Raw genomic sequence first — 17,285 nt, forward strand, 5'->3', positions numbered from 1 at the left:
TGCCAGCTTTTTGTATCTAGATTCCTTAAATTAATTTACTGTGTATTACTTTGATTTGTATAAATGTTGTCTGGTTCAGACTTTTATTATTGTTCTTTCCCAGCACCTTGAGGTGGTTTCGTTCTGCTATTGTTTTTGCGCTTTATAAATTTCTCTTTATTATTATTATTATTATTATTATTATTATAAATAGTAATAATAATAATAATAATTTGGGGGGCTAATCGTCCTTACTCGCAGCTAGAGCTGAATTGGGAAGGGCGCGGCTACAACGTGTTCGAGAAGCAGGCATGCAAGAAAAGTTCAGCTGCCAGCCACATCAACCCATTATGACCACGGAGCACAGCCAATATCAAAAGTGTTTGATTTTTTTCTTGAGGGAGGAAAACCGGATAGTCTGAAAAATCCTTGTGGCACAGCAGAGAACCAACGCACCCCTCAACTCACATGGCCCCGACTGGGAATCGAACCGGGGTCACCTTGGTGAGAGGCGAGCACTTTACGCACAAGCCAACCGTGCCACCCATCATTATTATTATTACTATTATAACACCACAAGGCTAGACAGCCACCTCAAGGCGAGGGCGACATTTGACTGATTTGGGCTGGCAACCCATATCAACTGCCACAAGGAACACGTTGCCACGTACTCATGGGGCTGAAATAGGGTTACCGCCCCCCCCCCCACAGTCCATAGAGATGTAGGCATGGGGTATCATCCACTAGGCGTAAAAACAAAAACAGTTATGCAGCAATTAAGTGCTTTGCTCAAGAGCACAAGTGGCATGACAGGGAGTCGAACCCACACTCTGCTGTTGTCAACATCAGTGCTGGGGTCTGCTGAACAAGACAGCTTAGCCACGACACGTCACGAAACATTGAGCTTTCAATGCAAACATTTGATGTTTCAATGTTAAAGAAAGTCTGCTTGACAGATTTGGGGAGCTTAAATCAACAGAAAATATTTTGAAATTCATTTATCTTTTGAATATTAATAAGGATTTTTTGTTCAGTTGTTTTTTTTGTCATTTCAGGCACGTACGAATCCTCTAAATGAATTTTTAATAAATACTAAAATATTCAAACAAAAATATATAAATAAAAGCAACTTTTTGAAATGTGCCTTCTTATTACAGCATATAAAAATAATTAAAGTTGTTCATTTCAAATTTTGTCAGCTTGTAATAATATTAAAAAATGCAAAATACTACGATATTAGCCTTCTGCTTAAAGATTAACCTACAAATATTGCTAAGATTATTTCTACAGTAAAAAAGAAACGTTCTAAAATTGTGTGAAAAAAAAACCTTGTGGGTCTGTTTGAGAAACAGCATTATCTGCTTTCAACTTTCAAAAATGGTTAAGTTTTTCTGAGCTTTTCTAAAATGTGTCATTAGAGTTGAAGTCATTCCTTCGTAAAACAAAGATCTGAAATATTACTTAATAATGGCATCCATTCCTAAGGTTCAAAACTATTTTTCCGAGAGATGGTTTATAAATATTTGGATTAAAAATTTGGGTGATATTTGCAAAACTTTTGAGTTATTCACCTTCAAGTGTCAAGTCTCAGTGCTCCCCCTCCCACCCTCCAGTCAAGAAGGAGATTAGCCTGTGGATATTTGTATTATTAATTTTTTCTTTTCTGTAGGGCTTCTTCGGCAAGCACTGTAGTGTTAGGAGGAGTAGTGTCTGTTGACACCCTCTTTTTATCTGGCGATTACACGCAAGGGTATTGTAAGTGAACAATTTGGACACCCAGTTTTTTAAATTTTGAGCAAATGCGGACCCAACTTGACCAAATCCTGGCTTAAACCTTGGCACTGAGTATACAGTGTTTAGCACACATTTGGTGTCGGCTCAAAACCAACCACACATTACACCCAAAGCAGTCAAGACAAAACATCTATCCAATTTCTACATGTTGTTAATAAAATGAGGGAAAAACCCCGCTGAAAACCAGATAACTTTATAGGTTCTTATTGGTCTACTATATTATGTATATATAACAGGTTAAAAGCTGCAAAAGCTACATGTTTCTATGTACAGATATACAACAAGTACGCATGCCAATTTAAAAATAAACACCCAAAATAGCGATGTAATATGATTCACTACAAGTTTAAACATGGAGTGAAATTACACCTAAAGAAACAAATTCCATGAAGATGAAGATGAATTTTCTCTATCACCAGACATCAGTTATCCATACAACTTCCGATTCAATTTACAGAGTTATTAGGAATTTGAGTTCGCAAAACGGCACAACACCATCAAGTTATTTGTTAAAACATGGTGCAATCAAACAAAGGCAGGCTCAGAGAATTGAGAGAAGGCCTTAATGTGCATAACGCCACTGCATTAGAGCGCCCCCATGTGGATGTCTAACGGAGGTTGCTCATTGGCCAAACCTGCACATCGGGCGTACAAAGCTGTACCTTTTTACCTATCTTTTAGTGGTCAAATGACATTTGACCACTAAAAGATAGGGGCAGGATGACGTCAAACGTGAAGTCTATACTGTGTGATTCAGCAAACTCACATCCAAAGTATGTGTCCGCCAGAGCAGAAATTTGCATAAATTTAAATAAATATTTCACCCCAATCTAAAAGTACAACTCTCATGTCAGGTCATTGCCTTGCATGTTATGTCAAGTGATACTGATTGATATTAAAAATACTAGGGTTATGTCTTGAGAAAGTTTAAAGGTCGTTTGTTGAGATTAGCAAGGTCTCAAGGTTATATTGCATCACCAAGGTCATTCCTCAATGCTAATATCCAAGGTTTTAGCGTCTAGGTCAAAGGTCACATTACCATACATTGACAATAATGATGAAGGTCATATCAATTAATTACTTGGCTGGTATGCGACCTACATATCTGTAGGTTATATCTAAGGTCGTATTGTGTCAAAACTTTACAACCGTGTTGCATTGATCTGACAACTTGCTTAACTCTCGGCTCAGCTGGTATGTCGAATGTATGACCTACAGTGTACATGGATCATATAGGTCATTTCTAAGGTCGTATCCAAACATGGTATAGACACATGACTTAACAAATTTGTTGCATTGATATGATTATTTGTTTGTAACTTAGCAGAGTCAAACTTATCCATTGAAATGTATTTGCTTGTTAATATTGCAGGAAGCCAGTAACATACAATTGGTTGAGTTTCTGACTAGATTACTACAAAACTATTTGCTTACTGGGCAGAGCCCAACTTCATAAAGCTGTTAAATAGAAGAAAATACTGCTCAACAAATTTATTTGCTAAGCAACAAATGAGTGAGACACAAGTCGCAACAATGTCAACTTAATCAAATGATGGCTGGTAACTTGTTTTTGTTATTAGCAGTATTTCCTGTGCTTAGTAGTATTTCCTGTGCTTAGCAGTATTTCCTGTGCTTAGCAGGTTTTTGAGCCTACAGGCTTAACACAATTGGGTCCAGGTGTAGCCACCCGCCTGCCCAACCCCCTTGTAAATGATCCAAGCGTTTTGAAACTGTACCTTAGACGTCACCAAAGAGCATCTTCTGGACTGTGACCAGGCAACCTTTATCCATCTCACTCTCAACTGCTTGTAGGGAGGCCTCGGCAACCAGCCTCTGTATCGGGTCTTTAGTCGCAATCAACTCACCGTACAGATAAACTCCCATGGACTGTTGTTAAACAAAAAAAGGAAAATATATTCTTTAAGTAATAATAATAATAATAATATGAGATTTGAAGCACCGGACAGTTGCTAATAGACCGATCCATTAAGCTCCGCCCCATTGCGTATTGACCAATCACAGCGCAACGAAGGTCAGACAAATAAGGTCCGACATGCGTGCGGGTATCTTGGCACGCGCGTCAGAATTGTTCAGAAAGGCATTGGAGAGCCCCACGTGTTCTTGCTCACACGTGCGTTGTGGGCGGAGCCTACTGGATCGGTCTATTATGTACAAAAAAAATCCGACTTCTGACATAACTCTGAAATTCTCGACCCTGATTTACGTGTAGTCAAAATTACATCTCTGAATTCTACTCACTGGTATTACTTATCAGTTTTTATCAGTAATATAGCTGTAGTATAAACATGTTCACCCTGGAACCAACTGCCCCAAGGCCAGTGACCCTGACCCACTGCTGGTGTTAAAACAAACCAGAAATGCTAAAGAGCAGAGAGAAAGTCCTACCGTTTTTAAATTAATTTCTCCCCAAAATATTTGGTTGATTTTTAAGATTTAAAGTTGCTTCACGTTAACACTTAACACCGTTTCCCAATAGTTCACATAATAAACAAGAACCTGAAAATTTATTTTAGATATTTGTGTCAGTCAGTAAACCCACAGCCACTGGAACCCTACACCACACATTGACACAACTACGCCCGACAGATGTTTGATCAGATAGGAAAGATCTTGTTGAAATCTGTTCATTCCCTAACCGATAAGTTCCAACCAGAGTTTGTCACAGGCAAACTCACTTTTAAAGGCAGTGGACACTATTGGTTATCACTCAAAACATTTATTAGCATAAAACCTTACTTGGTAACGAATAATGGAGAGCTGTTGATAGTATAAAACGATGTGAGAAACAGCTCCCTCTAAAGTAATGTACTTTTCGAGAAAGAAGTAATTTTCCACGTATTTGATTTCAAGACCTCAGAATTTGAGATCTCGAAATCAAGCATCTGAAAGCACACAACTTCTTGTGACAAGGGCGATTTTTCGTTCACTATTATCTCGCAACTTCGACGACCCATTGAGCTCAAATTTTCACAGGTTTGTTATTTTTTGCATATGTTGAGATACACCAAGTGAGAAGACTGGTCTTTGACAATTACCAATAGTGTCCAGTGTCGCTAAAGGGTTATTTACGTAGTGAAATTACCTGCTCTTCAATAAGAAATATTCTGATATCTCCGTAACCATCCAGATATCTATGTCTGATAACGAGCTCGCACCATCGATGTCTGACTTCCGCATTCTGCTTGACCAGTCCGTAGGCTTCCTTCAACTGCTGCATGGTCTTACCGGTCAAGCGATGACCCTTCTCGATCAGCAACTCCAGCAGGAGCACCAGCTGGTCTGGGGTCAGCTTGGACCAGTTGGTGTTGGTGGGGTCGGTCAGTTTGGCCAGGAGGGCACCGGTGTGCTTCCGCTTTTGGGCTTTGCTACTTTGTCTGATGGCCTTGTCCGCGGCCAGCCATTTATTGCACTGTGGAATGACAAAGACAATTTTTTTTTTAATTCTTGGATCTCAGATTTTATATTACACAGGTAATATTGAGTAGGCCTACAACTACATGTACAAGGGATAACCTGCATGTACATTATGCTATTCATTCAATCCCATTTTTTTTAAATTTTTCAAATAGCAACAGAACTCAGAAATCAGACCAAAGTAGGAGGACTATTATGCCTGACTAGTACAGGAGCAAACATAAGCTGTGAGAAAGTGACAACAAACGTGCTCCCGCCAAACTTTCACAACTCATATAAATAATAATAATAAAAAGTATTTATATATGCTAAATGCTAAAGGTGCTTTACAGATTAAAGATCAGAAACAGAAATATGAATTTATTTGTACGAATACCCTTAAAAACATGAAATTACAAATAAAAAACTTAAAGGAACATTACAGAATTGGTAAGAAATTAGATTATTTATTTCTCATCAAATATGACATTTCAACAGATGTTTTCTACTATCATCATCATTAGACCATGTAAGTTTTGTGTAAATCTGTGATATTCACGATTTTTGTTTCTTACATGTACCCTTTAAAGGAGAAATTTAGTAAACTACACAAATGCAGACAATGCAAATACTAGGCCTAGCAAGTACCAGTTAAAAAAACCAAAACAATTAAGTCATTTAAAAAGGAGAAATAATCAAATGGAATAGGAAATATTTGAACACATTAATATTAGACCAAAGGAGTTAATTCATCAATACACAGAAAAAAACAAGGACTGAAAATTGTTACAAAATACAACAGGACAAAAAGAAATTGTATTTCACAACTACAGAACCATTATAAAACAAAAGGTAGGAAGAAACTATGAATAAATAGCAGGCCTGATACTTCACGGAGGCAACGAGGCAATTGCCTCCGTGTCCCCTTGCCATTGCCTTGGTGCCCTTGAAATGTGATGTTTCACTCATTTCTTTAAAGCTTTTGCATTTCTTACAAAAATATTTCAAGGAAAATTTTCTGTCATTACTAACTTTACACAATTTTATGTCCAAATCGGTGAACAATATATGTCTTATACCACTGTTATGCACCCTCTTTAATAACAATCTTAATGAAAATCGGAAATCAGATTAAAGTAGGAAGAATATCATGTCTTATAATACTTGTAAAAGAAAAACGTTCTTTGCTCCGTGCTAAAACATCTTTCATCTTAAAGGCAGTGGACACTATTGGTAATTACTCAAAATAATTATTATTACAAAACCTTTCTTGGTAACGAGTATTGGGGGGAGAGGTTGATGGTATCAAACGTTGTGAGTAGTGATGTAGTTTTTGCGAAAGAAGTAATTTTCCACAAATTTGATTTTGAGACCTCTAGATTTATAATTTGAAGTCTCAAAATCAATCATCTGAAAGCGCACAACTTTGTGTGACAAGGGTGTTTTTTCTTTCATTATTATCTTGCAACTTCGTCGACCGATTGAGCTCAAACTTTCACAGGTTTGTTATTTTATGCAAATGTTGAGATACACCAAGTGAGAAGACTGGTCTTTGACAAATACCAATAGAGTCCAGTGTCTTTTAGCCTAGCCTGGGTAAATCCTCCCACCAATGGCACCTATCTTACCTCTGATTCAACCTGCTGTATCAGGCTATTATCCCAGCAGAATGTCTCTGGTCTGAGAGCAGAAGGCATTCCTGCACAGTCTAACCACTCGGAGCTTACAACTTCTGGGCTCATTCCATTCTCCCTAGAGAGGGGAATCAAATTGGTAATGCATTAATCCCAAGTTTTTACCGTACAAAATATAACAATGTTGAACTTAAAAACTTCTTTTTTCATCCACAAAAAGCTTGTTTAAAGCAATCAACTATTTAATCCTTCGTTTACATCCAACCCGGCGGGCCTCTCTTAAAAATATTCCAGGCAGTATGTATGTAGTTCATAATCTACTTAAATTTGGTTAGAAAGTGATGTCAAAGGTCATAAAATAAGGTGGCCAGACCCTAGACTCTTTATCCAAATTCGTGTCCCATTTCCTGTACGTAATGATCTTGAGGAATCCTACTTCTAAAAGTACCAACAAGGTGCCTGACTAGTCTAACTTCCAGATACACTTGCATTGCATTGCATTGACGTAAACAGATGGGGGAAAATGTGGAATGATGACATGAAACAAATATTTCCAAAGGGTAAGCAAGAGCCATCTCTGCCCTCACAATTACCTACTTTATGCCGAGGTGTACTAGGTATACTTACAAGAGTTCGGGGAAAGTTTCAAACAGCATGTCGATGAATTGCTGGGATAGAACAAGCTGCCCTCGATACTTCAGGACGTAGGCACGGAGAAATCTCAGCAGGTGAGTTGAGCCTACTTTGTTGGAGAGATGTTGCAGAAAGAAGTAGCCCTGAAATTGTGACAAACTAATTATTAATTGGACACTCAAAATATGTGTTGGCATAACAACTTACTTAGTAACGAGCGACAGAGAGCTATTATTATTGTTATTATTATCATTATTATTATTTTTTTATATTTTTTTTATGCAAGTTGCCAGTCAAACAAGGCCTGAGGGCCACTTCAAGGTGTGGGCTACAATTATTTTTCCCAGAGGCTGTTGCCTCCTACTCCTTGGGCTGAAACAGGGTTACCCCTTTTATAGTCCATACGGATGTAGGCTTGGGTATCATCAGTCCGAATCCTGGCCGGTAGAGCAGAAAGAACTACCTCCCCAATTTTACGTAGCAAGTGTCACGACCGGGATTCGAACCAACACTCTGCTGATCAAACACAAGAGCTTGAATCCTGCGCTCTTAAACGCTCGGCCATGACATTGTGAGAAACCACTCACTCTAAAGAAACATATCTTTTTTTAAACAGGTAATTTCTCACGCAATTGTTTGAAAATGATAAATACTTCAGGGTATGAAAGCACTCAAATTTTTGGGTATTTTGATCTCTCATTACTTTCCTGCAACTTCTATTGAGCCAACATGTTCACAGATTTGTTGTTTTATCAAAAACAAGGCCATCTTTTGAAATGAAATTTTCACATGTTAGTTTTATGGTACACATCTTTATAGCAATCGAACGGTTAAAAAAAAACCAAAGGTTTCAAGAATAAAAACTTAAAATGAATACACTTTCCCACCTTTAGATAATGAACCTGTTGGAACCACTTCTCTTGATTCATGCCGTTCTTCACAACGGCCGGCTTTCTACTTCCACTACCGGCATAGTTTAAGGAACCGACTCCTGCCATCGGTCTCATGACCTGGAGGTCAGCTGCTGTATTCCTTAGCTCTTGCTGCAACACCTTGAAGCGGATCAGACCCTTCAGGTTGGACCAATCCTTGAACTGTTTCTCAGGCAGCTGTTAAGAAAAACAGAAAGAGGGCTGGCTCAGTGGTTTCTTTCCCTGCATTTTAAATCTAAAGACCCCCAGTTCGAACTCCACCTCAGACTAGAGTTTCCTTGCTGTGGACTTGATTTTCAGTCCCTACCTAATTGCGTGAGTTTTCCCCATTTGGGGTTTTCCTCCCACATTTAAAACTCAAGCTCTGATGTTTCTGTTCAGCACAGTGTGGGTATGAGGCAAGGTCGGGACACTTGTGTCCCTACAAAGTGTCTGCGGCCAAGACACTTAACTACAATTGCAACTCTCCACCCAGAGGTAAATGGGGACCTGTGATGGCAGAGATGGTTCTTGTGATTGATTTGGAGTAGTGTGCTCGGCAGCACAGGCTGTATACTCCCCAGGGAGCTGAGATGGTTTAAGGAATGTATTAAATTGCCCAGTGACCAGGGTTGGATTTCACAAAGAGTTAAGACTAGTCCTATCTCAAGTTAGGATGAGTTATTTCGTCTTAACTTAGGACTAGCCATACGTTTTTAATAATCTCCTAGGACTAGCCCCAAGTTACTAATGGGCTTCGAAAAGGCCCTTCTGGTGTATAAAGCGCTATAAAAAAGACAATTATTATTATTGTTGTTATCATTAATTCAATTATTTAATCTCACCTTCTCCACAATTCCATGAATCTGATCTTCAAGAAATGTAGCGAATCCCTCGCTCAGCCACTCCTCGGTCCAATCCTGCGCACCGATCAACAATCCGAACCAAGAATGTGTGACCTCATGGGCGAGTCTGGGACACAGACTCCGGTCGCCAGGCAGTAAGGTGTGCGATACAAAAACAAGGCTTGGACTGTTGAGTTGAAATCAAAGAAGATATTAATTTAAGAATTATTGTACAAACTAAAGTGTGACAAAACTAATGTCATAATGTCAAAAACAAGAAGTATTGCTTTTTTGATCAAACTTAATTTATAAATTCTGTTGAAAAAAGAGCTTTCAAATAATTGAGGGGTAAATATCATAACAAGAAGCTGAATTTTTATAAAACTCTCTCAAACTCTTTCAAGAAAATCCTACCTCTTTGAAATAACTTTTAAGGCAATTTACTGACAATTTTTGATGAATGTACTATGTCACATGGTTAGGGGCAAGCTTGTTGTTGTTTTTTTTTTACAAAAGAGGCAACAAACCCAATTAAGTTTTTATTTGTATGCAATGTAACCCAAACAAAGCTAAAAGCCACTCAGTCAATATTTCATATAACTACTGCAACTATTGCACTCATAAGACATAAATAATTTGTATACTACTGCACCAGTACTTGCTAGTCATTTTGGTAGTCATTTCACTGCTCAGTCAGCTTTTTCAATATTCTATTCCAAATAAGTAAGGATGCTTTTCAAGACGGGATAAGCCAGCCATATCACTTGGAGTGAATTTTGAGTGGTCCTCGGGTGTTTTAATAATAATAATAATAATAATAATAATAATAACCCGTTTTTATATAGCGCTTTTCACACCCGGAGGGCGTCCCAAAGCGCTTCACATTATTACCCCTGGTCACTGGGCCTTAATTCACTCCTTAAACCATCTCAGCTCCCTGGTGGAGTATGCAGCCTGTGCAACATTAATATGCGCTACTCGGCTAAATCAATCACAAGAACCATCTCTGCCCTCACAGGTACCCATACCTAGCATATAGGCACTAAGTATGACATTTCTTGATATTTTGAGACAAAAGGACAACACAAACCTGGCGAGGCCAAGGCTAGCAAAGCACTTTGGCAGCACGAGAACGTCTTGTCTGTGAAATGGATGTGAACCAAGGACCTCAAAGCAGGCTGCCTGGTATCTGGGTAAGTGATGGGAAAACTCTGCCTCCACAAAATGAAGGATTGAAGCTGGGGCGAACAGTCTTGAGGGCAGTGTGGCTGATTGAGAGCTGTGGAGAAAATAAAAGAATACCAAAATATACATTTTATTTCGAGTTTTTCATCCATAGTATCAAAGCACTGGACACTTTTGGTAATTATCAAAGACCAGTATTCTCCCTTAGTGTATACCAACATAATGCATAAAATAACAAATCTGTGAAATTTTTTACTAAATTGGTCATCAAAGGTTCCAGAGAATAATGAAAGAAAAAACACCCTTGTTGCAAAAATGTGTGTGCTTTCAGATGCATGATAAAAGGCTTCAGGCCTGAAGTCTTTTATCAGATTCAAATATTTGAGTGAGGAATTACCTCTTTCTCAAAAACTACGTTACTTTAGAGGGAGATGTTTCTCATAATGTGCTATACTATCAATAGCTCTCCATGGCTCACTAGCAAGTAAGTTTTAATGCTAAAAGTTATGTGAGTAATTACCAATAGTGTCCAGTGCCTTTAAAGGTGGGGTGAAAGTGTATTTTTTATGTCACATTGGGCAATTTTTACGGGCAATCCAAGCTGCAAGCAAAAGGAATTTTTTGGTTCTAAGAGCCATTTTTTTATCAGTATCTTATTACTCTCCCGAGGAAATACCAAAATTTTTGTGAATAAATTGTCTTAATGAGGATTGCCTGGTTGTGACTGCTCTATATTCAAGTCCCCAATCTTTTGAAATTGCTATGTCCCAAAAATCTCCTCATAATTTTCCCGTTAGGAATTAGGGTTGAGGTTAGGGTTAGAGTAGGTGCTGGGATGTTTTTTATTTTGTTTAATTTTTTTATTTTTGTTATGCAAGTCGCCCAAAACAAGGCTAAAAGCCACTCTAGGTTAAGGGCTACAAGGAAGAAAACATAGACATGCAGAAACTCAGTGGAGCTGAAGGTAGGAATTGACATTCCTCTTAAAAAGATGGCAGATCATAGGATGAAGGGAAACATGCACCAGGCAAGGAGTTCCAAAGAGATGCAGTACGAGGGAAAAAGCTACTTGAGTAGCTCTTTGTTCTACATCTCGGCACAGCCACAGTATAAGGATGAGAACAAGCAGAAAGCCTGGGTTGGATAGACTGGTGGAACATTTACCATGGAAATATCTGTAAAACAGGCAAAGGCTGGCTACAGACCTTCGGTGATATAGGAGTGTCAAAGTATAGGGCTGTCGGAACATAAATGTGTTACTGGAACTGGTTGCCTGTAAATTGCCTGATGTGGCATGGCCCTTATTCTTCAAGGTTAAAACACAAAGATGAAGTACTCACTTGTCTGCCGAGTTGCTTGGAGGCTGACCAGGTAACGGTGGAATGTTAACGGATTTCCATTTACCGATGGCTAAGGCTAGGACTGAGCATGGCATAGGCATAAAGGTGCTGTGATATCGATGTAACGATTGTCCTGAAAAAAACCGGCAAAAGATCAGCAATTAATCTAATGTCAACAAGGCTCATTTTTTTACTGCCACTTCAAGAGGGACTTCAAGGTCAAATTGAGTTTTGGCTTCCACAAATATTTCCAAAAGTCCTAAAGGATTATGTCGAAGAACAAACTACATCCATGTGTCTCTAATCTCACATTAAAATGGTGTAAAAATGCCAATGGTTGATACCCTCTAAGTGCAATTTTGGTCAAAATCCAAAATCCTTCAATGCTTTCGCATTTATTGTATGGTCTGTGGATTTGGACAAATGAATATTCAGTCCATTCCTGAATTCTTTTGATATTCAATCAAAATTGCATTAAGTTTGAACTTTGAACTCGTGCAAAAACTCCTCTTTGGACTGTACTGACCCATTTGTTTTTGCTGTCTGATGGAATCGTGTTTCAAATTTCGCTCTGAGAGGGTACCAAATAAAATGACATACAACCATTTTAATGTGAGGTAAGAGACTTGGAATTTGCTTTCAGACTTTCATATGGACTCTATCTATTCGGAAATGAGTGCAACACAAAACCGAGTTTGACCTTGGAGCCCCTCTTTAAAGGCAGCAAACACTATTGGTAATCAATCAAAATAATTATTAGCATAAAACCTCACTTGGTAACGAGCAATGGGGAGAGGTTGACAATATAAAACCTTGTGAGAAACGGCTCCCTCTGAAGTGACATAGTTTTCGATAAAGAAGTAGTTTTCCACGAATTTGATCTCGAAACCTCAGATTTAGAATTTGAGGTCTCGAAATCAACCATCTAAAAGCACACAACTTCGAGTGACAAGGGTGTGTTTTCTTTCATTATTATCTCGCAACATCAACGACCAATTAAGCTCAAATTTTCATAGGTTTGTTATTTTATTTTTATGTTGAGATACACCAAGTGAGAAGACTGATCTTTGACAATTACCAATAGTGTCCAGTGTCTTTAAGCACAAGCTGCTAAGCACAACAACATCTTGCTTACCATTTTGTTCTGGTGTTACGATTGCTTCAGTATCTCCGCTCATCAGAACAACCCACTCTGAGGGTGCTCTGATCTTAGCCAGCCATGTTGACGAGACTCCGGGGGGCTCTTGGCAGGGGAACAATGATCGATTGTTGATCCAGGCACCAGGTGTAAATACACAATCCCTGTCGAAGAAATTGAACAATCTCAAATAAAAACCACGACTTTCTCTAAGTTCTGAAACTTAATAATAATAATAATAATAATAATAAAAGTATTATATAGTGCTCTTATACACAAGTACCACAGCACTTTACAAGAAACTATACAATTACCAAATAAATAAATAATGGCACTGATAATGGGAAAACAGTCAAAGCAATTAGTCATTGTACAGGAAAGTTTTGAGATGTTTCTTGAAAACTGCGAGTGACTCCGCAGAACGAATTTGACGAGGGAGACGGTTCCAAAGGCTGAACTACATTGTACAGTATCCAACTTTTTTCGGTAAAAAATGTTTTAAGCAAAGGCAGGGTTGAGACTTGAGATTCATTCCTCGGCAAAAAGATGTGAAACTGTGATCAAGATTTGAGCGAAACATTGATTTGAAATGGTGGCATTCCCAAATTTCGATAATTTCCAGAGAAGGGGTTTACTGTTTACAAGGAGGTTTAGGATACAGTGCTCTGCTAGCCGAGTAGATTGAAGAGCATTCAAATTAATTGTATTTGAAGGGGGGAAAAAAATAATAAAAAATTCTCAATGCAGACACAAAAAGTTCCAATTTCAGGTACAAGTCAGATATTTTTCAACTTTGAAAAAGGAAAGAAAAATGAGGTGAGAGTTCAAACATTGTACAAAAACTATTTTTAATACTAAGACTAACAACACATGTTATGGCCAAGCGGTCTGGTTGCTAAGTCATTGGAGTGGGGGTTCGTATCCTGATTGTGTCCTTTATAGCAATACAATTAATAACTGTAATTGCTTTCTTCACCCAGGGGTAAATGGCTGTAAGGGCAGAGATGGTTTTTGTGATTGATTTAGCTGGGTGTGCTACATACAGACTTAGCATCTATCTAAAGCTGGTTACTAAATAATTATAAGCAGGCATGCAAGGGCACCTTTGGCTGCCAGCCACATCAACCCATTATGACCACGGAGCACAGACTGAGATCAAAAGTGTTTGATTTTTTTTTTCGAGGGAGGAAAACGGGATGTTCTGGAAAACCCTCGTGGCACAGCAGAGAACCAACGCACAACTCAACTCACATATGGCCCCGTCCGGGAATCGAACCAGGGTCACCTTGGTGAGCTTTACGCACACGCCAACCATGCACACAATGTATACTCCGTAAGGAGCTCAGCTGGGAGTGTTTAAGAAATGAAATGAATGCACCATTAACAATAAATAGCGGGTACCAGCTCTATAAATCACTATAAATCATAATAGGCTATTAAGGTCCGGTCACACAGGCCTTGATAACGAGAATGAAAACGATAACGTTAACAATGCACGCCCTCGATTGGTTGAATGAGTGTGGGCAATGTCTGCGTGGAGCAATTCAACCAATAAAACGCGTTATCGTTTTTGTTATCACTACTGTTCGACTCGGCCTTTACTCAGCTACTTTTATCTTGTAATCTGTTTTTCTTTTCAATTGATCGAGAAACCAGACAACTGCAACATAAAATGCCATTTGAAGATTTGTTAGATTACACAAGATATAAACCATTAGGCCACATAAAAAAAGAATTGTTGATCGTCCTTTTTTTTTTGGCGAATGTGGGAGGGACATGTGGGAGATTTATTTTTTTTTAACAGTTTTGTTGACATGCCAAATATGAAATCAAGAATAAAAACATCATCACAATCACTATCAAACAGAGGGTTTGTGTGTTTATGATGTTTTCAATAGTTTTGTCAAACAAATTTAACTCCTATATATGACATTTTCTGTAAACTTTTTCAAACAACTATTACAAACAACCATTGTTCTTGCTTTGCCAACATGAATAAAAACCTTCTTTAAACATCTTTTCAAACTTGTACATTTTGAAAAAAATATCAGCTGAAAAAAGTTTTTTTATGATAAAAAATAAATAACAGCGGGTTCAGGGGGTTTTTGAACAGTCGGGCGGGGACGATCAACAATTTGTTATTATTATGTGGCCTTATGCGATTGTCTTACTTTCCAGCCTGGTCGTAAGCCCACATAAGGGATCTTCCTTCTGGCTTTGTCTTATACTTGATACAAACAGTGGAAGGAAAATCCTCCGGACTCCTCGCTCCGTCTTTCCAAACTTTCACACACCACGGCTCAACGCTGAAATGCAACGCTTGACCGACCTGACATGCCGCTTCGTCATGGTAGTCCCCATTCTCGGGGTGCATTCTAGAAGAGTTCTGACTTGCATCCGCGTTACTACTAGACTGACGTCTGTCTTTCCGGCTGGCATTGCTTTGAGTCGACGCCGTGTCCTTCTTTGTTTTGTTGACAATCACTTCATGAGCAGATTCAACTACGATATCACAGCCATCAAGAATAAGCACAAAGTTTCCTTTCGAATCTGTTGCATACGAAGCTTTACTTTCAAGACGTCCGTTTCTCCGTCCACCCGAGCTCGCTCCGGCTTCCTTCTTATCATTGTGAGGCTCCAGGAAGAGGGTGACACTGCCGGAAAATGTATGCATCTCGAAATGAACGGCCAGATCGAGGACGTAATGACGCACTCTGATGTCATTGCTGTTGGCCATCAACGGGAGGTCCTTAGCGAGATCCATCGTTGTTTGATGCCGAGTTGGTCCGACTCACCTGCTGAACAGCATCCAGATTATAGGTGGAGCATTGCAACGTTCTAAAGATCAAACAAAATGGAAATTCTGATCAAATTAAATCTTAAAAACGTTTTCCCTTAACACTGGTCTGCTGGCCAAATGCCAGTTGAAACACTTGAGGACAAGTCAAACTTCAGTCTTAGTGGTCCGTCTGGCTAGTTTAGTGTTGAAAAGCATCCCTATCTAAAATGAAATGTGAACTACTTAATAAACCTGAAGGACCATTGAAATGACAAGCAAACTGGTCCTGCTGGTCACTGAAAAAGTTTTTGTCAAATCCTGATCTAGGTTTTGAAACCTAGTTGTGCTTGAATAAATCAAAGCCAAAAGGATAACAAGATAACTAACTTAGAACTTTGAGCCCATTTCCCAAATTTTGGCTTGGGCTGCAGCTCTGGCTAAGACTCCAGCATCAAATTTGGAGTCATTGCACATTTTAACTGGGGCGCTGTATTCCTTATTCAAAATTTGACATTTTCTGTCATAAGTACGACCGATAATGTCAAAATTTTAAAAAAGGAGTAGGCCCTACAGCACCCCAGTTACTGGGTCTAATTTTGCACAGTATTTCCAATGTCAAATGGAGCCCAGAGCCGGAACATAAGCTGAAGTTTTGCAATAAGCATTTAGCTTGTTCAGTACTTGGGCTTCCCTCTTCTGAAAAGGGAGGCGGGTCCGAGAAGACTGGTTGGAGTGGCCAGTGCAAAAAGGGCACTTTGTAAAATCAAACAATCTGAAAGGGAAAAATTAGGTTAACATTTTGGAGGTCTCCAAACGCTAAGTTTAACTAGAATGAATCATTTGAAGGGGTTGTAACAGAAAATGATGAAAGTTTGTCTAATTTGTATCTTAAGCATTGAGGAAGGAAATAAATAGTTCAATTCAATGTTCACATTTTTGTAAGAAGTTTGTACAGACTTTCTCGACTTGACAGCAGCACTAATTCTTGCTGGTTAGAAATAAGCATGTAATGCTATTGGACTGCTATGTTGAGTGTATTTCTTAGCTCTTTATAAGCTAATAAATCATTTTTTAAGAGGAATTCATCTAAATAAATATCGCAAAATTTCTGTTAAAAACAAGTCCAAATTGACAGTTGATGATAAGAAACTTATAAGAAATTCATTTTCATAACTGCAAATTCCAGTGAGATTTGACAGTATAATGGCAAGCAATATCACTTTCAACCGTTTACTTTGTAATCAGGTGATATTAATTATAACAAGACTAATAAACTGTTGATGATTATAGTCATTAAAAATGAAAGCATTACAAGATTATAAAAATAAACAATCTAAATTTTAAAATGTATACCAAACAAAAAATAAAATTAAACAAAATTGCATTTAATTTATTGTCAAATTATGCTCCTACCAGGTGCAGCAAACCCCATGCAAATCATTTGTAAACAAAATTACAAACAGCAAATCCTCCAGATTTATGTCAAAGGAAACTATTTACACAAATCTGAAATTTGCATTCAAATTTAGTTTTATCAATAATAACAAATATAACGCACCACAGACTTTCCAGAGTGATTGCGCGTCACAGCAGATTTGTGCACTCAAACACTGACTGGTGTTCTGTTTATTCA

At 38.4% G+C, this 17,285-nt stretch overlaps 1 protein-coding gene across 2 annotated transcripts; it reads right to left on the reverse strand.

Annotated features, from left to right (window-relative positions):
• Nucleotides 1-362: 362 nt before the first annotated feature.
• On the reverse strand, nt 363-17,252 carry LOC117297531 (aminopeptidase O-like). Of its 2 annotated transcripts, none has more exons than XM_033780620.1 (11): nt 17,211-17,252; nt 15,045-15,711; nt 12,871-13,037; nt 11,736-11,868; nt 10,301-10,489; nt 9,211-9,397; nt 8,342-8,563; nt 7,449-7,597; nt 6,816-6,939; nt 4,877-5,203; nt 363-3,660 (listed from the first exon to the last, which is right to left on the reverse strand). In XM_033780620.1, the coding sequence occupies exons 2-11, from the start codon at nt 15,635-15,637 to the stop codon at nt 3,511-3,513; spliced, it is 2,241 nt and encodes a 746-aa protein (XP_033636511.1). In that variant the 5' UTR covers nt 15,638-15,711; nt 17,211-17,252; the 3' UTR covers nt 363-3,510. The 2 variants fall into 2 exon arrangements, with proteins under 2 accessions (XP_033636511.1, XP_033636510.1); XM_033780619.1 differs by having other exon boundaries at nt 17,066-17,234.
• Nucleotides 17,253-17,285: the final 33 nt, after the last annotated feature.

This window comes from Asterias rubens, chromosome 12, assembly GCF_902459465.1.
Source record: "Asterias rubens chromosome 12, eAstRub1.3, whole genome shotgun sequence".
Lineage (NCBI taxonomy): Eukaryota > Metazoa > Echinodermata > Asteroidea > Forcipulatida > Asteriidae > Asterias > Asterias rubens.

Excerpts from the sequence above, each read along its gene's own strand:
- LOC117297531 (XM_033780620.1), bottom strand. The coding sequence starts at position 15,637 with ATGGATCTCGCTAAGGACCTCCCGTTGATGGCCAACAGCAATGACATC. Across the intron at positions 10,490-11,735 it reads CCAAGCAACTCGGCAGACAA|CTCTCAATCAGCCACACTGC; the intron begins GTGAGTACTTCA and ends TTTTCTCCACAG. Across the intron at positions 5,204-6,815 it reads TACAGCAGGTTGAATCAGAG|TGCAATAAATGGCTGGCCGC; the intron begins GTAAGATAGGTG and ends GTCATTCCACAG.